This window comes from Coffea arabica, chromosome 6c (assembly GCF_036785885.1).
Source record: "Coffea arabica cultivar ET-39 chromosome 6c, Coffea Arabica ET-39 HiFi, whole genome shotgun sequence".
Taxonomy (NCBI): domain Eukaryota; kingdom Viridiplantae; phylum Streptophyta; class Magnoliopsida; order Gentianales; family Rubiaceae; genus Coffea; species Coffea arabica.
Window position 1 is genome coordinate 15,703,191 of NC_092320.1, and position 24,676 is coordinate 15,727,866.

At 34.8% G+C, this 24,676-nt stretch overlaps 3 protein-coding genes across 4 annotated transcripts; 1 reads left to right on the forward strand and 2 right to left on the reverse strand.

Moving 5' to 3' along the window:
- Positions 1-1,966: 1,966 nt before the first annotated feature.
- LOC113691497 (OVARIAN TUMOR DOMAIN-containing deubiquitinating enzyme 4) lies at positions 1,967-7,783 on the reverse strand. Its single transcript, XM_027209645.2, has 6 exons — positions 7,285-7,783; positions 5,300-5,924; positions 4,571-4,692; positions 3,675-3,715; positions 3,293-3,391; positions 1,967-2,357 (listed from the first exon to the last, which is right to left on the reverse strand). The coding sequence occupies exons 2-6, from the start codon at positions 5,844-5,846 to the stop codon at positions 2,186-2,188; spliced, it is 981 nt and encodes a 326-aa protein (XP_027065446.1). The 5' UTR covers positions 5,847-5,924; positions 7,285-7,783; the 3' UTR covers positions 1,967-2,185.
- A 2,588-nt stretch (positions 7,784-10,371) lies between these two features.
- LOC113692167 (protein cornichon homolog 1-like) lies at positions 10,372-15,531 on the forward strand. Of its 2 annotated transcripts, none has more exons than XM_027210536.2 (4): positions 10,372-10,659; positions 11,636-11,817; positions 13,651-13,773; positions 15,113-15,531. In XM_027210536.2, the coding sequence occupies exons 1-4, from the start codon at positions 10,585-10,587 to the stop codon at positions 15,180-15,182; spliced, it is 450 nt and encodes a 149-aa protein (XP_027066337.1). In that variant the 5' UTR covers positions 10,372-10,584; the 3' UTR covers positions 15,183-15,531. The 2 variants fall into 2 exon arrangements, with proteins under 2 accessions (XP_027066337.1, XP_027066336.1); XM_027210535.2 differs by lacking the exon at positions 15,113-15,531 and adding an exon at positions 13,864-14,143 and having other exon boundaries at positions 10,389-10,659.
- On the reverse strand, positions 12,498-13,220 carry LOC113693864 (fatty acid desaturase 4, chloroplastic-like). Its single transcript, XM_027212612.2, has one exon. It carries the CDS (start codon positions 13,218-13,220, stop codon positions 12,498-12,500), a length of 723 nt encoding a protein of 240 aa, XP_027068413.1.
- Positions 15,532-24,676: the final 9,145 nt, after the last annotated feature.

Sequence of the window (24,676 nt, forward strand, 5' to 3'; positions counted from 1 at the left end):
TTTTAATGTATATTAGAATAAGAGTAGTGTGGATGTTACTACAGTGATTAACTAAAAATTTGTATTAGTATAATACATATGGTTAAAAAAAAATTGGAAGTAAAGAGTTAAAGAGTTTATTAGTGGCTGTCGAATTTTTGTTGTCCAATTATATAGACTTTCCTCAGACCTATTTATATTGCTATTTTTAGGAGTTTTTGTAGAATAATTTACTGTAACGATTTGATTTGTGTGAAGTAAAGATGAATGAGAAATATATTCACAGAACAAAACGTAAAAATTTTTCACTGAAAAACTATAATCCAAACACGGCCTTAGTATCCAGGTTAAAACAAGTCATCTATAGATTAGAACTACAAGGCTTGGGTTTCTCTTTCAGTGGTTGCAGAAACAGCGCAAGCCTCAGACAGTGGACCATGATGAGTCGGTGTGGTCCTGGTCCATTTAACCGCAGGGCCTCTTCATTTACCGATTTTAAGGCTCGCGACCGTTAAGGGCGACGAATGGGTCCAAAAACAGCGCGGAATAGTTCTCTGCAAGCAACATGGGCCGAACTAATATTCAGTGAGGGGGATCATTGTCAAGCAAAATCCTACAACAGGGGTGTGAAATAACTGCACCTCCTTTATTTCTCGCTGCAGGCACCTGCAGCTGGACAATAAATTTGACTTTGACTATTCATCTACCTTCTTTCATCCTAGTTACTATGTCCATATTTTCTGTCACAGTTATTTCATACATCATTAGTTCTATACCATCACAAAACCAATAAACACCATATTACCTTTCTTGTTAATTTGTTATGATGAAAACTTTGTAGTCATGTTAATTAGTCACAATGAAGTGGTGATAGTTATGATTGGTACAGACATAGAGAAATGATCATCTTCACGGGTGATACCAAAAACCTTTGTTTGGTTCATGTGACTATGGGAGCAATTCATCCTAGTTCATTTGGGACAGAAGCAATTCTGCAGATTAGAAGGGAAAATTAGGGTGTTTGAGAGTCAAACAACTTAAAAGTTTTGTCCCTATCAGCTGAATTGGGCATCTCTAACTGTTTATTAGCAAAGCAAAACCCCAGTCCCCTTGATCTTTTTTTTTTTTTTTTTGGCCGAAACAATAATATTCTTATAACCTAATCTATTGTATTCTACGGGAAGAGACTGTGTAAAAAGTTAGCAGCAGGTGCACAAACCTGACTAGATCAAAGAAATGCTCTACCACCTCCTTTAGATTTTTTTTCACTGCAGGTGAATTCGAATCCCGACCTCCTTGATCTAAGGTTTGTTAAAAAGGAAACAGTGAGAAAAGGCAATCATTGCAGGCAACTTTGCCCCATTAAACATGATGGACCACCACTGGAGGACTTGAAAGATTGCAGATCATATAGGTGCCCCATTTATAATCCAGCATACTGTTAGACATCCTCTACTATTGTTTTATTTTTTTGGGTCCTACTGACAAATCCTACACTCCTGAGAAACATGCTCCCACTATTACTATTCAATTCGCAATTATGACCCAAGCCCAGCTTACAGAGACATCTTAACATGTCTATCAAGTAGAGCAACTAGCAAGGACTATACATTGCATCCCATGTGATAAAAGTACACAATTTAATTGAGAATCCAATCATTTGCAATTAGTTGCTGGATATTTACTCATTGACCATAGTAAACCTTCTCGTGCAGTCTATATATACTGCTTAAAATTCAGAAGTAGATCTTGGAACAGCTTTGTAAAGAAGCATGGACTACTAACTTCACGAATAATTCAATTTAGTTTATGTAGATCCTGTGATCTCATTCCCCTCAACCTGGATCTCTACAAGCTTTGACGTACATCTACTTACCTGAGCATGCAAAGGAATAGATAAATACAGCCATATAACAGCAAAATCTCCTTAGCATGACTCCTCAGTATTGTTTTCAATGTCTAATGTCAGTCGACTTAACCAGAAAAATTCCAAATGAAAGCACCAATGGCAAAAAGCTTTATATGGTCACAAAGAATATGGTACAGATCATGACAGGCTGAACTCATTCATTTCTAGCAACAGTTAGAATGACAATATGGGAAAAACCTGCTCTAAGAAACCATCCAATTTTATGGTGTGAAGAAAAGGAAGTGCAATCGACCATGAACCAAATCTAATTTAATTAGTAGCATTTAGAAGAAGAGTTTAAAGTCTAGATCTTGCACCAGTCTTCCTAGGAATATGCAAAGCATCATAATGACCAAAGCCATGATACAGGACTTTAATGGGATCATCCTTCCCATATTCTTGCCCATACTCGGCAATGGATATCAAACCACCAGAGTCTTGGTCACGCATGTAGACCGTGATCGGCATCCTGAATTCACATGAAACATTCACCTCATAGCTATGGAAGAGCACTAGAAATTTTCAAACTCCTAAAGGCCTATACAAACTATGAGAAGCTCATCTTATCTAAAGGTAGAAAAAACGTGTGAACAGGATTTTGCATTGGAAGAAACTTAAAATAATCTCTGCTGTGCGTCACATTATCATCAATATGATAATTAAACTGCCGTGAAAAAAAAAGGTCAAAAAACAAAAATCAAAGAAAAGTGGGGAGAGTGAAGTTATTTACCCAAACATTGATATCTTTATTGGAAATTAAAGAAATATTGTTGGTTTTACTTGGGTTCCCAACATAGCGACATCTAACTTCTTCCTCTTCTTATTTATCCATTTTCTTCTGCTTCATTTGATCCCCCCCCTCTTCTCGTCTTCTCAGTAAATTCTCTATTGACATATGGAAAGGGAAAAATAAAGTAGAAGACCAGCCAAACAGCACATCATGTGAGACACACCTCCCCCAGCATCTTTCACTGTTTGGTTGGAAGAACGGGAGAAAAGACTTGAGGAGGAGTGGAAGGAGTTTGAGAAGAAAAAGAAAAACAGTCACTCAAGAAAGGGGAAACAGAGAAAAAAAGTAAAAACAAGAAGTAGATTTCTATAAGATCGCCTTAAAAGTTGACTTCCTAGACGTTGATTTCTCAATTTTGGGAGCCCCAGCAAAACCCACAATATTTCTCTATTTTTGAAAGGTAAAAAAAAAAAAAATTTTCAATACTCTTATAAGCCAAAAGGCATGCCAGACTTTCTAGAATAAGCACAAAACTCATTATTGCCGTAATTAAGAATCTCACAATGTGAACTGTGAAGGCCGACTAGATCTAACACTAAAGATAAGTGGCAAATGAGATGCACACAGAGACGCGCAGAGTTACATGGTACAACTAGAAAGAAAAATGTACTCACTGCAGAACATGAGCAGCCATCAACAATTCTGGTTCACCTCCCCATACATGAGGTTTCCTCATATTTGAAACATAGGTGTCAAAATCACCTTCTATGAACCTGAAAATAGAGTTATACAGTGATTAATCAACTAAAAAATGTAGACACGAAGGATAAGAAATAATACACTGTTACTTGTAGATAGAATGACACAATCATGCAGAAGTAAATCCAATGATGCCTTTTTATCATAACAATTACTGCAGATATGGTTAAATACAGTCATGCAACTTCCATGCCAGTAAGTAGGCATGATCTCAACTGTAGGAAAAATGTATAACACACCCGCATGGAAGGAAAAATCAGTCAAGTCATATAATTAAAGTACAAATATTTTGCTCACCATTCTGTCTCCTTGCGTCTCTTGACAAACTCATCTGCCACCTACAACATCAGCAGATCCAAAGTCATAAGAGTGTCCATGGAATGTGTTTGAAAAGTTTAACCTCGAAAGAGACATGCAGATTGTAACTGATATAGTTCAGCAAAATTTTAACCCCTAAGTCCTCCATCTATAAACAGGAACTAACAACAAACTTCCAATGAATACAAGCTTGAGAGTGTTTACCCAAGGAGAGGTCAATGATCAAGAGAAATACAAGAAACACACAATATGATGTTAACATGTTTTAAGCTATAAAATAGGCCAGTAGTATGTGGTTTTGTAGCTCTTAAATACTGATGTTGAGCTAATACACGTATTTCAACTCTTGTGCAAGATATGAATGGACATACATGCATTAGAGGCAAGATATAAAGATGAAAGCTCGAAGATGAACTACTCATACATCCTAGGGTTACATCTTTTAGTGAAGACAGTTAATTGTTGGAGTTAATGAACCTTAAGGCTAAAATATAGTTTGATGTCCAGATCATGTCGAAAGCTTTGGAAAGTTCAACGGAATATGCATGCTGAAGTTTTAAGTTCACCAAACCACCTGCAGAATCTACTTACTACAGATGTCTTAACACCACCCCCCTGAATAGCTTATATCAGAAATATCTCAGCAGCCGATGGTTTCCAGCAATAAAATAGGGTTTTTAAACTCATATTTAGTTAATCAAAAAGTGGATGAAAATTTTTGGCATTTTTATCGGGAACAAGGTCAATAAGAAAAGCAGAAATCAACTCTTCTTCCAACTCAAGGGTTGACTTGGACACAACTACAGCCCTTTATCTGATTTTGGCAAAGAAATTCTACATCAATTATGCAGTCAAAAAGAGGAAAGAAAATATACTCTGGCTCGTAACTCGTCTGCTAGTTCCCTCTGACATTTCTCATCTGGAGCAGGCTTTCCTGCTCTTAAACAAGCCCCATGGGCAACAGAACGAAACAAGCATCTCCCATCTCCTGGAATGCCTGCAAATTGTGGAGCATTTGTCTTATGACGGATCCAATGCAACTAACATCACCCTCTATCAGCTAGGCAATCAAATAACACAAAAAGGAAAACTACAACCTAATTCCTTATGTATTCCCAGAAAGTATCATTATGGGTCAGCACACTGATCACTGCACAACTGAGATTTCATTTCACTTTCTATTCACTTGCAATTCGGAAATTGAGTTTAATCAGAGATGTAATTCAGATCCTCAGACTCAAATTACATGAAGAATCAACTACATGCACCCCTTAACTCTCTTTCAACCCAAAATTCATGCCCAAGGATGTGGAAGAATCCCGGAAGGAGCTCAACTAAATTTTCTGTACAAATTTTTACCAGATCTAGACAATCCTAACAGTGACGCTTGGTAGTGCATCAACTTAGAAGTGAAAGAAGCGGTGATCTTTCATACTATCTCAGCAATGCTGTATAAATCAGCCATTATTTTGCTTTTCTATTGCAAATAGTATGATTTTGGGAATTTCCAAGCCCAGTAACAAGGAGATTCTGCCAACCCGACCTACAATTTGAACTCTTATTGAGTAGTTTCAGAAGGAAGACAACAAGAACTTGCAGCTCACCAATTACAGAATAGTCATTACAGACTATTTTCCCGTGAGAATAAGATGCTTCCTGGTGCTGCTTAGCCTCAAGTGCATCTGCACGAACAGGTTCAGAACTCGAACAACAAACCAATCCAATGAATAGCCCTGCAGATGCTAAGCGCTGTGACCACTGGATTCTGGTTTGACAAGGAGCCAGAAGCCGCACATTCAATTTTGGGGACCTGAGTGAAATGTCAAGGCATGATTTCACCAAAGATCCATGGTCATATCTGCTTCTAACTGTTAAGGAATGGCCTTTGCTCAGCGGCTTGGAGATGCAAGACCCAAAACAGCTTCTTTGGGAGGCTTGGAATCCAACAGGAGATGAATATGAGCTTGTCCTTCGTAGAGGCATGATTGCTGATAATTTTAGTTTTGGATGCTTTGTAGAGACATGCAAAAAGCACAAATTCGACGGTGCACGCAAGGTGACACTGCAATAACTGTTGCTTATCTGACTGTGGACACTCCCACTGGGAAGGACCATGTTTCTCACATATATGCTGATGGAAGAACGAGCCATGATGTTCACATGGGCATACAAGCAAGCATGACAAGAAAGGCCGTGTCAAAGACTACACTACGGCCAATTTTCGGTCACCTGGAAAACAAAAGTTTAGTCACTCTTCTTGCTTAGCTTGCAATACTCTTCCCAACACACATAGAGTTTAAAATCGAAGTCTACTTCCCTGAGAGAGATACCATTTTCACTCTTTAAGAATTCAAAGTATTTCATTAGAAGCACCAAAGAGGCACATAGGAGAGTACATTTGAGAACAATAAACTGTTGTAACAAAGTTTCATTTCAAGCACAGGTATGTATGCATCAAGTTGACAAGAACAGACATGTTTAGAGGATCTTCTTGCTATTGCAACCCTTTTCTGCAGTATAGCATCTCCAAGTTCCATGTAAGAAGAAGTAATCTAAGGTATTTTGCTTACAGCTAGATTCTAGTTCATGAAAAGATGATTTGCTAGAGTTAGCAGATACCCAAACAGATCCACCTTTCAACATTAAAGTTTTGCACTTCAGGTCATCAGTAAACTTTCCTAGTTGACTATCAAATATAGTTAACAGTTGCATCTAACGGCAATGGAGCACTAAGCTCGGCTATGCATTAAATGACAGATCATCTGGGGAAATTAGCTCTTACTGAAGCCAAGATATCACTTACTATAATGACTTCCCATCAAAGCCAAAAGTAAGAAAGTTTGTTGAACACATCCAATAGGCTTGAAGTTCAACTCTTTAGTTAATGAGAAACAAAACATGAGTACCGTACATATCCGTACTAGGAATCTGCTAAAATACGCCATTTAATTGGATGCAAGTCATTAAGAAACTTATATTTAAAAGGACTTACCACATTGTCTTATTATCTAAGCTAATCAAACACCAATTTAACCACTGCAACAATTTAGAGCTGAAAAGTGTTTAGTCTCTAGAAAGTCAGGTTATCAGTTACCAGGAATACCAGAAAACCGATAGACGAGTAGAATAATTCCAGCCTAGCCAAATGAACTACCAGGGGAATCAACCGAGGTATGAGATATATCAATGAGAAGTTACAAACAAAACACCAACACCAAGACAAGAATGTCAAATGCATTAGTGTTTCATGACATCTAAACCTTAATCCCGCGAAGTAATGAACAATAGAAAACATCAAAAAAATCCACAAAATATTGAAAAAGATCATTACACTCTTATGCAAGGAAACAGGCAGAAGCCAACATGAGTATAGGAAACGAGCATGAAGAAAAAAGAAATAAAACACAAAACCTTCTCAAGAAACCAAGGAGAAGTCAGTTGTTAAAAGCAAAAGAAAATAGAGAAGAACCCACATCAGGAAATGCATATGAATTGAGTTTGCCAGTGTGATTGGAATAAAAGACAAGCTAAAGACAAAAAAAAGTGGAGAATAGAAGCATATCGAAGTAAAGGATTGCTGATTTATTACCAGTGAGTAGATACTTTGGACATTCCAGATTTTACTGAAGAAGAAGAAGAAAAGTATAACTAGAGGCTAGAGCACAAGTTAGGTTTCGGTTGAATTGTGATGAAAAGAAAATGGTCTAATTTGGAAGCTTCTTCAATCTTCTTCAAGTCTTTGCTCTGGAGTTGGGTGTCTGCCCAGAGCTAGGATGTTTTTGAAGCGAAATTTCAGTTGAACTGGAGCAAAATGACACGTATCAAACGTCGTCGTTGACTCGATCAGTTTTTTGTGACGCGATTGGGCTCGGAGGATTTTGGTCGGTGGCCGTTTTACGCTTCTGTGGGGTGTAAACAAACCGGAGTTAGGGGTGGTTACGGTTCAGTTTTGAACTGGAATTGATCATTTGATCCGGGAATTTGTTAAATCGGAATTGGAACAAATCGAAGTCATAATCATAACTAAAGGTTCAAACTCAGGTTTACCAAAATTTTGAATCGAAACCGGAATCAGTAGTGATTTATGATCAGCTCAAATCATCTAAATAAAACATTTGCTACTTAAATTTATTTGCCAGTATAGAGTTTATTATCAATAATAATAAGCATCTAATATGGACAGTTTCAATTCAGACGCTACAATCTATTGTCCCATCCCGATCCCGTTAGTAAGTCTATACCTCGTAATTAATCTAAATTCAAGATCAATCTAATGTAATCAATAATAAGACTTTTTTCATAGAATTTGCATTATTTTTTACTTTTCCTTGCGCATGATAATACAATTAAGTTTTTTTTTTTTTTTTTTTTTACATTCATCATCATTTTTTTAAAACAATTTTATAAGAACAAGTATTTAAACATAACTAAAAGAATTGGACCGTAATCGAAAAAAATTGGAATCAAAATTAGAAATTCAAGAACCGTAACTATAACCGTCTCTATAAGACTCAATTTAAATTCCACGTTTCAAAAGGATTGAATCCATCGATTTTTAAACCGAAACCATCGGTTGTAGAGCCTTGGGCATGTCTAGTCAAAGTTGTTTTTGTTTCATCTTTATATGTTTTTTGGGCTTCAAGATTCCATTTTAGCTTTTGATCTTGTAACGAAGAAGACAAAAACAGAAAGCTCTTGCATGAACATATTCTAGAATGGGAAAATGGCCAAATTCGTCCTACACTTTTTTATTTCCTTTTGCCTTTGAAAGTTTCAATATTATTTTTTCCTCACCGTGATTTCTTCTCAATATATATATATATATATATATCTTCATACAATTACAGTAGGACGTGAAAATGTGAAATCTACGTTGGCACAAAAATGAAGTCGTGGATGCTATCCGCTATATAATGAACCCCTTAAAAATGTTCCTACCATTAATGACTCCCACTGGAGATCGAGTTACTTCAATTATGCACTAGCATATTTATGAGTAACTTTCGAGAACAATTTCCCTTGAGATGAATGCTATTATCTGGCAGAGTTTTGGGATCTCTGAGGATAACAAGCTGAGTTTTCTTCTTTTTTCTATAGAATAATAGGTGTTCAAGAAGTTAGGAACTGGTCCCATGCATCTTTTGCAAGCAACCATAATACAAAATGTCCATTTGAGACCAATTCTTGAAATAGCATATACTTTTACTCAGCCACGCCTCAAGCAACCAAATCAAAGTAAACAAGATATCACTCAACTTCCCAGCTTCGCATCCAAAATACTACTGACTCCAGTATCATCAATAGGCAGCTCAACAATTCTGAAATCTTAACTTTAGTCACCATGTCAAGATCACTATATCAGGGTCGCATCAACTTGTGCAGGTGTTTAAACATTTCTTTTGTAGACACTTTAGCGAGCAATATAAAATAATGGCCAAATCAAAGTAACTTTTGAAAGAGGGAGCTGTACAATGTACATATATCTATAACTTTAAAAGGTATAGTATTTGTAATGCTTTTATAATCTAAAAATAAATATATCATCGCATAGTGCAATGATAGGTAAAGCTGTTAAGTCAATCGAGTAGCTCGAAAGCTCGTTAGAGCTCGGCTCGTTAATTTTGGTTAACGAGTCGAGCTCGAACTCGAAACATGCTCGTTTAGTTAACGAGTCGAGTCGGCTCGTTTGATACTCGAGTAGCTTGTTAGAGCTCGTTAATGAATATCATATTTGTCATTTTAGAAATCGAAATTATAAAAATTAAAAAATATAGGTTTTTATTAAGGTTAATTTGCACGAATTCGAACTCGAGTCACATATACATTTAACGAGCGAGTTCGAACACATTTTAAAGCTCGTTTTCCTAACGAAATCGAGTCGAGCTCGGCAGCCAAATACTCGACTCGACTCGGCTCGATTAACAGCTTTAAATTGATAGGAGATTTTGAATCGAAAACATGAATCAAGGGCTTTTTGGTCTTAACAATGCCGTAACCATACTACTTTGACTTTCAATAAATATGAGAACTTCGTATTTCCGTAGATGACGTATGAATCAAAATAGTAAACATTTGCACAAAAAAATTAGTATTAAAATACAAGTTGATCATAGCAATATACATTACATAATCTCAATTACAAAAATTCCTACCGTTAAACATAAAATATATTAGATTAATCTTCCATACATTGATACCATACACACTATTACCATTTGTTGCATGACATCTGAATTTAAGTTTAAAATATAAATTTTGTATATGAATCACGCATCGAATGACAAAAGTATATATACTATCACTATGTAAATATAATTATGTAAATTAAATGTATTAGTATAATTATCTAAATAATGTAAAATAATTAGAAGATAAAAAATATGCAAAATTTTTTTTGTCAATTTGTGGGAGAGATAAACAGTGTGCTTGGATAGTAGATTATTTGAAAAAAAAATTGGGAAAAAAAGTACAGTAATATTTTTTTGATATAATGCATGTGAGATAAAAAAAAATGTTAAAAAATGTGCAAGTAGACAAAATTTTACAAATAATTCACGATCCAAACAAATTATATAAACAAAAATTAGGGATTAAGAAGTCACCTTTCCTACGTTAATGATTCTAATTTTACCTTTTCCTTTTCCTTTTAGGCACAGCCATTAGAAAAATGGAAATCACCTAAACGGAAGAAATGAAAAAGGTGGGAATGGAAGTATCCTAGTTCGATTCGTAACCTTTAAGGCTTAAACTGAGCTAGTGCCGAGTGATAACTCATAAACCCTTGCAAAGAATCCTCGAAAGCTTCCTTCATTTACCATCGAGTACTACTATATCAAACTTCTTCTATTTTTTTCAGCACGAGAGTGATTAGCTAGTTTAAGAAGAATCGATGGATTTGGAACCCCTTCTCTGGATTATCTTTTTCCTCATGAATATGGGTCTCATCGCATTGAATCTCTACCAGGTACCTTTTTTTTTTCCTTTTGTTTTCCTTAATTTTTAAGGAAACCCCTGTAAGCCCTTTATGTTCCTTATGCTCATTCACACTGTTTTCATGTAATATTACTGGAGAAATTATTGTGGTTTTGGGAGGAAGGCAATGCCATTGTTGCTTTTTCTACTTTCTTCTGCTTAACGATAAGAATTCTCACCACTAATAGAAGGGGAAAAAAAGATCGATTCTGCGAAATTCTGATGCTCAAAAGCCTTTTTTTTTTAAATTTTTGTTTTGTTTTGGTGTAGCATTACTTTCTGTTTGTTTGGTAAAGAGATCAAGGGGGAAAAAATGAAAAATAGAAGAATAAGAAGAAGAATATAAAAATGTAAGCTATAGAAGATTGTACTTTGTCCCTGGCCCGGTTTTTGTTGCTTTTCTTCTCCTCCAAACGAATTTGATTCGAGAGAAAAAGGGAGAAGTTTTTTGGTTTTTGATGTGATCAGGTGTCCTTTTCAGCGATAAGTTTAAGGGAAAGTTAAAAATCTTGTGATTACGACAAATGCATGCGGGGTTAAAGCAGTTATAGAGAATAAACTAAAAGAAAGGGGAAGGCTGGATTTCTGTTAGTTCCTATTTACCTCTTACATACTGTACGTTGTCAATTGTCATGTTGCTGAGAGAATTAAAGGACAAGAAGCCTTAAGTTAGTTAAAAGACAAGCCTGATAGGAGATAGTGATGCTGCCTTTTGTTATTACTACAAATCGGTATCCAAATCAAAAGACGTGTCAGTGGAGGACACACTTGCAAATTACCTCTTCAAACACTCTGCTATGAAGGCAATTTTTCATTTTATCCGCATTTTGTTTTTCTATATCTTGTGCTTAAGTGGTTGAACATCTCATATGCTTGCCCATTCTTGGACAGATTCCAGTTACATTCTTGTATATTCTTGCTATTAAGCATCTATGCCTGTATCTCAATATTGTAATGGGTTTCTGTAGATTGTGAGTTTATCAGATTTGGAGGCTGACTACTTAAACCCATATGAATCATCATCTCGCATCAACCATGTGGTGATTCCTGAGTATTTGCTGCATGGCGCATTCTCCATTCTATTTCTTCTGTCAGGGCACTGGTTCTTCTTCCTGGCTACTCTTCCAGCAGCTTACATCAATTTGAGGAAGTAAGGGTTTTAAACTATCAGGTTCTAGATTGGTTGATTGTCTGGCCCGTTTATGCATATGCTGGAGTTGTAACTTATAATCTGAACTGTACTCTCTGTAATTCTGCATTTATTCCATCCTATCCTGTTTTCTTTACGCGAACTGACTGTCTTTTTTTAACTTAGTCCCATGAAAGGTGTTCTCTGTTGAGCCAAATATGCTTTGTCATCATTTATTGTTGGGAAAATCTCCAATTTAGTCCTCAAACTATTTCACTAAAGCCGATTTGGTCCCTTAACATTTTATTGCATGCATTAAGTCCTTTAACTAAAATTCTTATGCCAATTGAGGACTTACACGGTGTCGCCACCCAAAATATATGTTTCTGAACCCAAACCAACGGCGAGGTAGGGGCTTTTTTGGAAGTAAAAAGTACAATTTTCTACGGGAAGCAAGATACCATTGCAGGGTGTTTGATGCAGCTGGAAAAGTTTTTTTTTTTTTTCCAAAGAAGGCCCCGCGAAGGGGGGTGGGAGGGGGATGGTGTTTCAAGAGAATTGAATTGTGGTTGATTAATTTTTTTTGGTTAATCAATAATTACTTTACAGTGGAGAAGGATCCATCAACAGCAGCCATTTTGCTGTGAGAATGCTTTCATCCAAAGCATGCAGAAAAGAATAAGTAATAAAAAAAAATTGAATTATGACTCTGCAATTAGAGATGAGGTATCTGTCTCTTCTGTCCAGCTGGGACTAGGTTCACTCCAGGACCGTGGTCTTACTCCCAGTTTGTAGAACAAGATCATTTCAAGGGCTTCAAAAACCTTGTATGTATCCAAAAGCTCGTTCCAAACGCCACTTACGATGCAGTAATTGCTGTCATATAGAGGACGGTTATGAGCTCCGTGAATTGATCTAGATACCAGCACTCCAGCATCTTGCAGTGCCACCACCAATGGGTGAAGCTTGCTCTTTGTACTGTGAGCCCAGGCATGGAACTGCTGGCTAAACATGATGCAGCCTAAGCAGACACCAACAAAACCATGCAGCACAGGATCATTGAAGATAAGGTCTATAGGGAGAACTGTGAAACTAACAGCTCGAGCTAGAGTATGCAAGTTGTTAGCAAATTGGCGCCTTGTGATGATCCACGGCCATTTGTGATGGCCTTGAAATGCTTCAATTTGACTACCAAAAACCGGGGTGTTTTCATCGCCATAGTTATCAATGCCCCAGTGGTAGATTCCAGAGCCAAGGTCTGCCAGCATGTAGCCGACTAGCCCTGCTAAAATGGGCTGTAGCCATATGCCCGAATCAGCTGCAACAGTGACCGACTTGGCTAGAGAAACTAGCACAGTCGTGCATCCACTTGCCACCCATGCACGGTGATACCATTTTGATTTCAAGATTGGATCTTTGAGCATAGAAGTGCTTGTGACTGGGGAGCTCGGTTTTCAGTACTGGTGGTGGATCAGTTGATTGCAAGCTTGGGTCATCAAGTGCAATGGTAGTTGTGGCTGGATTTAGTCCTCAAACTCCCGTAGAAAATCTTGCTTCCCGTGGAAAAATCGTATTTTTTACTTCCAAAAAAGCACCTGCCTCGCCGTTGGTTTGGGTACAGAAACATATGTTTTGGGTGGTGACACCGTATAGGTCCTCAATTGGCACAAAAATTTTAGTTAAAGGACTTAATGCATGCGATAAAATGTTAAGAGACCAAATCGGCTTTAGTGAAATAGTTCAAGGACTAAATTGGTGATTTTCCCTTTATTGTTTCATGAAGCCATTTGATTTATGTGCAATGAACTCCAAATTTTTTCTTTGTTGTCATTTATGTTGTTTCTTGTGTTTCAGATTTATGAAGAGAGAACATCTTATTGATGTAACTGAAGTTTTCAGAGTCCTTAGTGTAGAGAAGAAGCTTCGGGTAGTCAAGCTGGGATTCTATTTACTTCTCTTTGTACTTGTCATGACCAGGTTTGCCCCAAACTTTTTTTTTCATGGAAGCTGGGGATGCATGCATTTCTTGTTTTTAATTATGCTTAAAGACTTGGTGTTTGCTTGTAGAATATATGCTGCTGGGACATTTTCTGTTGTGATGTCCGTCTTCCATTCAGATAATGAAGAATTAGATATTCGATCTTCCATTCTGGAATTTTGAGGAAAATTTTGATATTATATTAGCTCTACATATTGTAATAATTCTTCTTAGAATGATTAGGGGACTGATGATTAACTGTTTGCGTGAAAATATTCTTTCAATGGATGTAAATGTCAAGTTTTGATGTAAACTGAGGACAAGTTACGCAAGTAGTTATTCTCATCTTGTATTCTTCTTTTTGGGACCTTTTTCATTTTCTATTTTCTTTTGCATAGTATGATTTTACTGGTATTACCCAGGAAACTTGAAGCGTATCTAGAGTAGACAGTGAGCTTTCTTATGTAACACTTTATGCAACACGTTTGCAAGCTAAATTTCAGAAGTATTATCATCTTTGGGATTAACTATAGCTTTGCTAGAGATACAATGAGTCTTAAAGTCTTTTATGATTTTCAAATCTGCCATACATATTCAAGAAGCCTAGTATATCCCCAAGCTAGGTTGACAAATGCTTTGGTTTAAATTTGGGTTGGAGAGTGGTGTAACTTCCGAAGGAACGGATTAAGAAAAGGTAAGCCAGAGGCTAAAGATGATGAAGGCAATTCTTAAGGTGAGAGAAGAGGAGAAACAAAGGAAAAAGAAATGCTAGTGAAGGACTTATCACCGATAAGATGCACTGGATGATGAAGGAATTGTAATCTTTTCGGTGATGACCTAGAAATTACTGACCAAGTGAAGGAAAAAAAGAGAGAGATTCCTGAGAATGTCAATGGCCTTAAGAAGATACTAATTAGAGTAACAAGCACAGTACGGAGAAGTTGGCTTCATCTGTTGTTGGCACATTGGTATCATCAACTGGGTTTAAAGTGGTCTAAGTCGTCATAACTTTCAGCTTATTATCAGGCTTGTTGTTTTTGTCAAATTTAGGACCGAAGTAAAGATAGTGTATGTGCAACATAGGTACAGCGGTAATTGCTAAACGTTATCTGTGATCTTTGTTAGCTGTTGGTGCTTTATAATCGTGCCACCACATTCTTCCGAAGTTCTGGTGTTCATTGATAGAGTTTTTTAAGGTTTTCTGGGTGTGATGGTGTTGTGCTTTTCTAAACTTGGACTGATGCCTTCTAATTGCTGTTGCCTGACATGTGCATGCTTCAACTGAAGCAGACCTCGACCTTTTTCTGTGAGGATTCTAATTACTAAACTAATTTGCAGGCTTGTATTTGTTACCATCAATTCTGCAGTGGATGAAAGTGAAGCTACTCACCTTTTTGGCCTGTTCTGAACTCTTCCAGCTTTAGTGATGTGATTTATCTCCCTTCCTACTGGGCAGAAACATCTGTGAACCTGGATTTGGAGTCTGACCAACCAAACACATAACTCTCAAATCCAAGTTACTAACATAATTTTCTAGATGGCTGTGGAGTTATTAACCCTCTCGTATTACTATTTGCATGATGATGCATAACACGAAGCATGTAGGATTAGGAACCGCCTATAGGTATTAGAGCTACCGATGTGGATGGCAACTTCAGCATAATCATTTCTTTTACCCATCTTGACTTTGAGTGGGTGCACTTGATCTTATTAAAGTGCGTAACACAATGGCGTTTGCCTTGCCCTCTTTGCCGAAACGAACCTTTGTCATGCATTACAGAAGTTCAAAAACCAGTTACATACAGGAGGTCAATCTTAATGTACACAACCATCTAATAAATCAATTTTTCTTTTCGTACTTTTGAGGGAGAATTGATTCCAAAATTGGTCAAAGCCCAAATCAAATTGTGATTTTTGGACAACTTGTTTCTATAGGATAGCCATGAAATTGTTGCATTTGCCTCATCGGTCTGGTTTATTTGGATTTGTTCTGATCTCACTCACTGTTTCTGCGGAGCTGAGAAACCATTACCATCTGGTTAACCCCTTATGCAGAAGCACAGCATGATAATTTTTAGTTTTCACTGATTTCCTGCAATACAACTGTCCTCGCAAAGTTGTAATTACGCAATTTCTTTCCAATGGAACCTTATTCTCGCGACCCCCAAAAAAAAAAAAAAAAGAATTAGTGAGTCCTAGGGTTGTAAAAGAATCGAGTTCTTAATGAATAGTTCAGATTAGACGCATTAAGGGTTTAATTCGAGTTCGATTTTTGGTGAGGTTGAACTCAAACTCGAACAAGAATTAAGATTCGACCAATGTTTTGAATCGAGTTCCAATTTATGCATGTTCAACTTATTTAGGCTCAATTTGATTCGATTAATTTTTTTATGTTTTTCAGAAATATGTATTTATTTATTATTTTGTTATATAAGGATTATGTATGTATTATTAATAAATTAATGATAAACATAAGAAAATAAAAAATTTTGAGCAAGTTTGAACTTGTTGAATGCTATATCGAATCGAAGTCGAACTCAAATTTTAAATTCGTATAGGATTCAAGATCAAAATTTCTAATCGACCCTAACAGTTCAAAACTTTGATTCGATTCGTTTACAATTCTATCGAGTTAGTATTTTAACTCTTAAAACTTGGGGTACATTTGATAAAATTAAAGTTTGAAAACTAAAATATGAAGTCTGAAACTAGAATTCATTAGGTTAATTACTAAATACTAAATTTGATACATTTGAATGTATATCATATTAAGTGATAAGTGAATAGTTTATCACTTATTGTTTGGAGCAAGTTTTGTTAGGAAATTTAGTGTCACTTAATTAATTTAAATGTTCTATTTTTTATTATCAAATACATTGGAGTATGTTAAGATCTGAACACATTAAGTTTAAATGCTAAACTAGATTATTAAACTAGGTCTTGGTGTCATTTTATCACAAAAAATTAATTATCCAACCTATATTTTGGAAACTTACCCAATAAATCTTCAAACTAATTAATATATTAGTTGAACCATTAACCATGGTCACCTAAACTCATTGTTTTGAAAACTGGACCAGACCGCCTAGTTTGATTGGTCGGATTGCAAACCGGTCATAACTCCGGTCCGATAAATATCTCGGGTTGATTGGATTTAAAAATCGGTAAGAACCGTTTGAACCGTTAAACCAGCGATTTTTTTCGTTTTTGTCTATTAAATTGAAATATATATATATATATATATATATCAAGAATAGATTTTTCTTAACCCTAAAGACTAATTATTAAATGCCACATCCACTCATTTTCTTCTCATTTTTTGCCTTTTATGAAGTTTGCATCTCTATTTTCTATTTTCCTAACTTCCTCCAAACTTTTTTTTTTTTTTGTTAGTTGCAATTTCTAAATTCCAAAAACGTGAATTAAAAATTTAAACTCACAATGTCTAATTCCCATGGATGTGAATTTTGTATAATTTTAGAATATTGTGGTATTTTTGGGTTGGATTTAAGATTTTTTTTGGTAGATACAATTGAAATTAAGATAAAATTTAATTGTTGCAACTTTTAATTTTAAATTTTTATTTATTAAAATCCAAGTTCTTTGAAAATATTATATTTTTCATCATATAAAGTCTTAAATTAGTCCATTGCATATCTTATTTTGTACATATATATTTATATAAATTATTTTTTTAAAAAAATTATTGAATCAGGATTGAACCGGTCCGACCAATTGATCCCAACACCTCGCTGGTTTCAAAACATTGCCTAAACTTTCTACTGAAACCGAAACAAACCAAACCATAGGCATTCAAAAAATGGAAACAAGGTGCTGTAAATTGCAACAGGTTGATTTTAAAGGACCAGATCCCAGATCCCATATCGGGCCCTTAGGTGACCTCCAAACCCTCCAAAATTGGACCCAAAAATCGTACAGGTCCACATTAACAGTGAAGATTCTCATCACTTGGGCCCACTCTATCTGACAACTGTCAAAATGGGCACGTCCCGCCTGACCCGACAGAGGATGGGCTAACCCCCTGAAACACATTGGTACGGTGGCTTTCTCTTGGAAAGTCAAATTTCAGTGACAATTGATAACGAATCCGATTGGGCCTATTTGTCATCTCATAATGCTCAATGGGCCCTACTAACACCCATTTGTTTGGGTTAAATTTGAAGAAGCCACAAACCATATAAAGGAATATTACTAAATCAACACACAAAGAAATCAATAGCCCACATTGGTCTATATGATCTATTAATATTGGTAGGCACCACCCAAGATGGTGATTCTGCACTATGAAAACCATTAAGATCATTATGTAACCAATTTGCCATTATAAAGTTTGAAACTCGAAAACCTTACAACACGCGCATAGCGATCCATGGTTTTAATGGTTTTAAGTAAGTTTTACTACGACTCGAGTGGTTCCACACCATGTCCATCCCATGGTTTTAATGGTTTAAAGTAAGAGGACGACAAGATGGTGCTTATAGGCTAAACATTTGTACTTAATTGTAGAACAATGAAGGCCCTACTTAATTGTAGGCCATGTACATAGGGGAATGGGGCCTGCGATTGGATTTTTTAAATCCCTCTTGATGTGTTTGGTCCTTGGCCCTCTCTACATCATGTTGGGTCCTTGTCAGGGCCTGAACTGGACAGGAGTTTTCTTCCTGTTTGCAATGTGGGTCATAGTTGCCCGATATCATTAATTTGTGTTGGGTGTTCTAAAAGTTGGTATCGTACTCGATGGGTCATAGTGTATGGGCCCCAACCGTTGGAACAATATCCATGAGATATCTTCCGATGCAACTGTACAGCTGTTGTTCATCATTCATAATAGCGACTTTTAAAGGGTACAAAAAGCCATTTATATTTTGCAAATACATCTCCACGTATATCTTTGCAAATACGTGGTCAAAATATACTACTTAAAAAATTATTGCGTCTTATTCACTAGAGCTGAAAAATGAAAAACGAATGAAACTATTCAATGTTCGAATCTAACTTGGCTCTATTCGACTTCGTTCGAACTACACGAACTCAGTTCGATAAAAACTTATTTGAATTCGAATTGATAAATGAACAAGTCAATTTTGAGCACAATTTTAAGTTCGTTAAAAAAAAAATATGTAAGTTTGAACGCTCGAATGTTTAATTTGATTAGATTCAGTTATATTCTTACTACTTGCAGTACTATATTTGTGACATATAAATAAATAACCTCTTCATAAGGATTACAAGCCAAATATTATACATGTATATATGTTTAAATAAATGAACTTGCTAGCATTAATTAAGACCCCCCAAAAAAAGTACTATACATCAATCGTTGGTAATTCAATAGTTTGTGGCAGGCGTAGTGGTGACTCTGCAAGTCAGTAACTAGTTGAATTTTAATTAATACAAGTATTTAAGCTCATTGGATTAAAAAAAGTAGGTTCAGTATGCAATCACATTGTAAATTGTGCTGATGATTTAAGCACAACAATATAGAATATGGAATCATCCGATTATTTAAGTTAATCAAGATAATAAGCACTCTCTTGAATTAGTTTGCACCATAAAAATATGTCATGTGAAATTTGCTACTAATTAATATAAAAAGAAACGCTTAATTTATTTTTCTTCAAATTATTTCCTCAAAGTCAAGAACATTTAGAGTTATTTTATTTCTATTCCATTTTTTCAGAATATATTCACAAAATATAAATTTTCATTTTTTGCCATCAATTATTTTATTTTTATTTTCATAGTCTAGTAACTAATATCTTTTGCAATTAGTATCCTTAACATGCATAGCCAAGCACATGGTGCGATCTGGTCCATTTTAATCTTACCGTGTTAATGAGTACTATATCGACTAGATCATTTTTCGTTGGAGAAAGCTTTCAATTCCCTTTTAATTTTCTTTACTTCATCCATTAAAACATCCAAACATGATAATAGATCCTCCTTTCTCTCACTTTGCCTCCAAACCCCTCATCCATACTAGTTGTACATGTAAGTGTGAAATGTCATTTTCAAAATAGTAGGAATTGTAATGAATTGTTGCGACTTTAGTTTCATTTTGTTTTGTATAGGAATGCCAAAGGCCCTGTTTGGATTGCTATTTTCTGTCAAAAAATTGCGTCGTTTTTCGTGATCACATTTTTCTATTATCTTTTTCCCTCACATACATCAAATCACTACTGTATTTTTCCATAAAAACTGATAGAAAATGCAATCCAAATGGGGGTTATCGTCAAACAATTTTTTCACCGAATGTGTGGCATATACTCAATAATACACCTGAATTACAGCCTAACGTATAAATATAAATACACGCTTGCAATCATCACCCTCGTTCACATTTACACAATTCTCCAATTTAACTCAACTTTTTTATAAACATTAATACCTAACTTCATCTAATGAGCTGTACCCTCTTTAGTTTTTACATACATATATATATATATATATATCTGTGTGTGTATATATATATGCATATATATATACATATATGTATGTATGTATGTATGTATATTTATTTATTTATTTTGATATGGAAAAATTTTATAAACAGTTAGTTTTTTCAATTAACGAGCTCGACACATTGCATGTATAGCCTATAATGAACTATGAAAAATCCTATACTAAGCAACAATACAACTTAAGCAATAGTAATAGATTAATAGATGGTTCACCTCCTTGATTTTAGAGATTCTATGTTTGTGTCTATCATTTAGAGTTAACAGATGACTCACTTTTTTGATGTTAAGGATTCTATATTTGTGTTTATCATTTAAGAATGTTGTGATTTTAAATTGCATTTTGCAGCTAAACTCATGAAACATGTATTTCACATTGAGTTCGCCTATAAAAAGCGACTCTAAATCACAAATTATTCATTAGTTTATTTCCATCTCTTATGTCGTATCTCGCTTAATATATGATTTTTCTTTCACATTAGGAATCTAAATCCCCTTCCCAATTCATATTTTAAGAGGAGGACTACCCCAACCATTTACAAGTTTTTAGAAACATTTCTCCTGATCAACAACGTAACACTTATCAATTTAAGAAGAAGTTGTGCAATAAGTGCACCAGGGAGATGTGTAATAGAAGAACCCAAGTCATTTGATCCTTAACAATTGATACTCAAAATGGGGTAACTACTCCAAGATATTAATTTGATTTTGTGCACTTTGGACTGCGGAAAAAACTTAAGATATCAGCAAAGAATTCTGCTGAAACCTGAAGACGACACACCCTTCAGGTTTCAGGCAGAAGCCCTGATTGATGTAAGGGTGAAAGAGAAAAGAATCCTCTTATTGATGCGCCTGGTGAAGGAAGATCAGAATGGGTAATGGCTGTTGCCTGTTGGCCATACATATCGATGGAGGAAATTAAGAGGTCATTTTAAAGCATGCAATGCCATGAATAGTTGCACAGTAGAAAATACCATGTACGTCGACAACAGGGGCCATGCTCATGTGAAGGGCACAATCAAATGGGACCACTACTATGGCCAGCTCCCAAAAAAAATTTTTTTTTTTTAAAAAGAAAAACATATTTTCTGGTAGTATCTTTTATATTCATATCTTATTATGGGACAGAAAATGTGGGTTTCTGGTCCAACTACTTAAAACTTACACCCATAATTGAAAATTTAACTTAATCAAAAAATCCTTCTTCATGATTAAAAAGACAAATAAATATGAAAAGAAATCCGCATTGTTAAATGCAGAATTTGTCATGACTTGGAAATCTTTTGAAAAATCTGCTGCTTTATAAACCAATAAATGGGTTTTGTAATTTGGATAAAAGATTATTCAGAAACCCTTTTTTTTAAAAATTAATATGTAATACTTTTTTTTGATGTGATATATGAAAGATGAAAATACAGTCATAAAAGTGACACTTTTTCTGATGTGATATATAAAAGATGAAAATACTGTCATTAAGGTAACTGACAACGCATTTATATGTGATAGAAAAACCTTTGCAAAAAAAAAAAATGTATCGTATGTATAGTGCAAATCTTTCTTGTTTATCTGTCCACTTAACTACAATTGTCTGGTACATAAGCTGATCAAATTTATGATTAACAATATGTTACATTTATTTTTTCACATCATTTAGTAGGATCTCAAGAATATGAAGTTTTGCTTGATAAATTCTTTTTACCATAACCATCATTGTGCGGGCTTCAAATCTTCTATTCCCAAAGTAGTTTCTGTCCCCTCTGTCTCTTATTTGTACAGTTGACACGTGTCTTTAGCATTTTGTTAACCCAAACTCAAATAAACCGATAATAATCAGTTTATAAGTTTACTCAAAATCAATTAAAACAGATAACTCAAAACTTTTTTTATTTTCTTTTTTAACAAAAAAGAGTCTTGTTGATCATAAACCTAGAAACCAACTAAAACTCTTCTTTATTTTTTACTCCAAATCAACAAGACTCTTTTTTGTTAAAAAAATTAAAAAAAGTTTTGAATTATCTGTTTTAATTGATTTTGAGTAAACTTATAAACCAATTATTATTGATTTATTTGAGTTTGGGTTAATAAAATATTAGAAACACGTGACAGCTGTACAAATAAGAGACAGAGGGGACAGAAACTATTTTGGGAACAGAGGATTTGAAGCCCATTGTGCGGGACAGCACGACTTGCGTTTAACTTGCTAGTGTTTGATGTCAACTTGGAAGTCCTATTCCTGAATTTGTACTTTCTTTTGTCTGGCCACTTTGCTCAATGAATATATACCTCAAGAAAAAAAAAATGTATACCACAAGAAGTGGGCTAAAAGATTTTATTCTGAAATTTTTGTCACAATTGGGAGAAAAAAAAAAAGAAGAAAAGCACACTTGGAGACAGAGAGCCTCATTAAATTTGCAGCAAGGGATGAGACAAAAAATCATTCAATACATCAAAGTAATATGAATGGAAATTGTGAACCCTTTTTATTTGAAGTCGGAAGATAAATGGTTCATCCTTTTGGCTAGCTAATGTATTAAAAAAAAAAAGATGAAAAATACTTGGGTGGAAAATTGTAAAAGCACAAAAGTCAAAGAAATATAAATTGTTTCACGTTGAGAGCTTGCCACAAAATCAATTGTGGATTTGACTTGAACTTTTAGGTCCACAAACACCCCAAAAAAAAACAATATTCTTTGTAATGGATTTTTAAATATTATTCTCTCCGTTTCATTAAAAATATCATGCTTTTTATTTTCGAATATTTTTTCAAAATATTTATTATCCTATTAAAGTCAAAATTAATTTTGATCTCTTTTCTCAACATAATCAACACATTATTTATACTTCATACTGAATTCACATTTGAAATTTAAATTTTCAAGAATAACTTTAGAAATAAGTCCATTGACATCATCAAATCACTAATTTTTAAAAAATTAAAATCCGGCGAGGCGATGCGATGCGACAAACAATTTGGGACGGATGGACGGACGGAGTAATTAATTAAACAGTTGCCCTGTCTGAGTTTTCAATTCGGGGAACAGTTCTCCATTAGCTTTTGCCATTTTTTCAGTTCACTTTTCTTCGCCTTTTGTCAACCAGCAATGAATCATGGCCAACTCATGCTCTTCCCAGATAGGACTTGGCAAACAAGATATGATAGGTGTCAATTGGGCATCTCATGAATCATGATTAGTTAGTTATTTACATGCACAGAATTGTTATGGGTTGGCCCCCATTCATCAATGGGGCAGCTGCTTGTCTCCCAAACTCATATATTCAGTGGTTTGTTGGATACGACAGCGTTACTATATCATCATCTTCTCCTGCCTCCTTCGATTCCCAAAAGTTTCAGGAAAGGCATCATTTCCTGCCTCATAATTGGAGCTAAAATGATTCCTCAAAGAATTTTAGTATTATATTCCTAAAATCCATAATGACACTCGTCAATGAGAAAAGACAGGAAAAAAAGAGGTGGAGCTTTGGGGAATTTAAACTAGCTCCGCTGAAAGTATTATATATTCTTGGCAAAAATCAAACTGAAATTGAAAAAAAAAATTCAAGGAGAATCATAGACTGAAAAAGATAATTTTACCATAATATTGTAAAATTGAAGAAAATTAGAAGTAATGTTATAAGACTAAAGACAATAAATGGAAGGAATGGAGAATTTTTAAGGTTTTTAAAAAAAAAAATTAAGAATCAAATTGATTCGTTCAAGATTTGTGGACAAAGTACATTTTCAAATAAGAAGTTAAAAAGAATACTCGAACAATTTTCCCCAAAGCCAAACTAAATACTGGTATGATTCAGCTTCAGGGAATTTTCATGTGAATACCCAAACGTATAATTTTACCTCCACAATAACTAATTTTCAAAGAAAAAATTAGTCTCTGTAAAAAGTTTTTTACATGAATAGGGTAGTTTGAATATATGTCGTACATGCTACAAAAACAAAGTGGAATTCCCAAAAAAAAAAAGAAAAAAGCTTATATGTCTTTTACATCCGAATTTACTAATAAAGAAAATTACAAGCACGTCAATGTAAAAAAAAAAAAAAAAAGATTAATCTATTTTTTGATGACATTTGTATACAAAATAAATGGGTAAAAAACCATTTGAAGTTGGAGATTTGAAAAGGTTGATTACAATCTATTTTACAGTAAATACAATTACTGCGACTTATCTATGCTGGTCGGCACATTTTCTCCCACACACGGGATTTCTAAGGGGGTCAGTTTAGAGGTTAACTAAACTTCCAACATTTAAATTGTTAAAGCGTTGAGCTATAAAGCTCAAAGGAGGACACAATAAAAATTATGGTTTGCTGACAAGTTTACACGATAGTTTATCTCAACGACCTTTTTATTTTACATGTATCATATTACAAAATATAGGTATAAATTGTAATTAGGGTTTGGTTTTA

What these genes read in the sequence shown, in the direction of transcription:
- LOC113692167 (XM_027210535.2), top strand. Translation starts at nt 10,585, where the DNA reads ATGGATTTGGAACCCCTTCTCTGGATTATCTTTTTCCTCATGAATATG. An exon ending in GCTTACATCAATTTGAGGAA is followed by an intron (nt 11,818 to 13,650) that starts GTAAGGGTTTTA and finishes CTTGTGTTTCAG; the next exon opens with ATTTATGAAGAGAGAACATC. An exon ending in TTTGTACTTGTCATGACCAG is followed by an intron (nt 13,774 to 13,863) that starts GTTTGCCCCAAA and finishes GTTTGCTTGTAG; the next exon opens with AATATATGCTGCTGGGACAT.
- LOC113693864 (XM_027212612.2), bottom strand. Translation starts at nt 13,220, where the DNA reads ATGCTCAAAGATCCAATCTTGAAATCAAAATGGTATCACCGTGCATGG.
- LOC113691497 (XM_027209645.2), bottom strand. Translation starts at nt 5,846, where the DNA reads ATGGCTCGTTCTTCCATCAGCATATATGTGAGAAACATGGTCCTTCCC. An exon ending in TAATGACTATTCTGTAATTG is followed by an intron (nt 4,693 to 5,299) that starts GTGAGCTGCAAG and finishes CACAATTTGCAG; the next exon opens with GCATTCCAGGAGATGGGAGA. An exon ending in CAGACGAGTTACGAGCCAGA is followed by an intron (nt 3,716 to 4,570) that starts GTATATTTTCTT and finishes CTGATGTTGTAG; the next exon opens with GTGGCAGATGAGTTTGTCAA.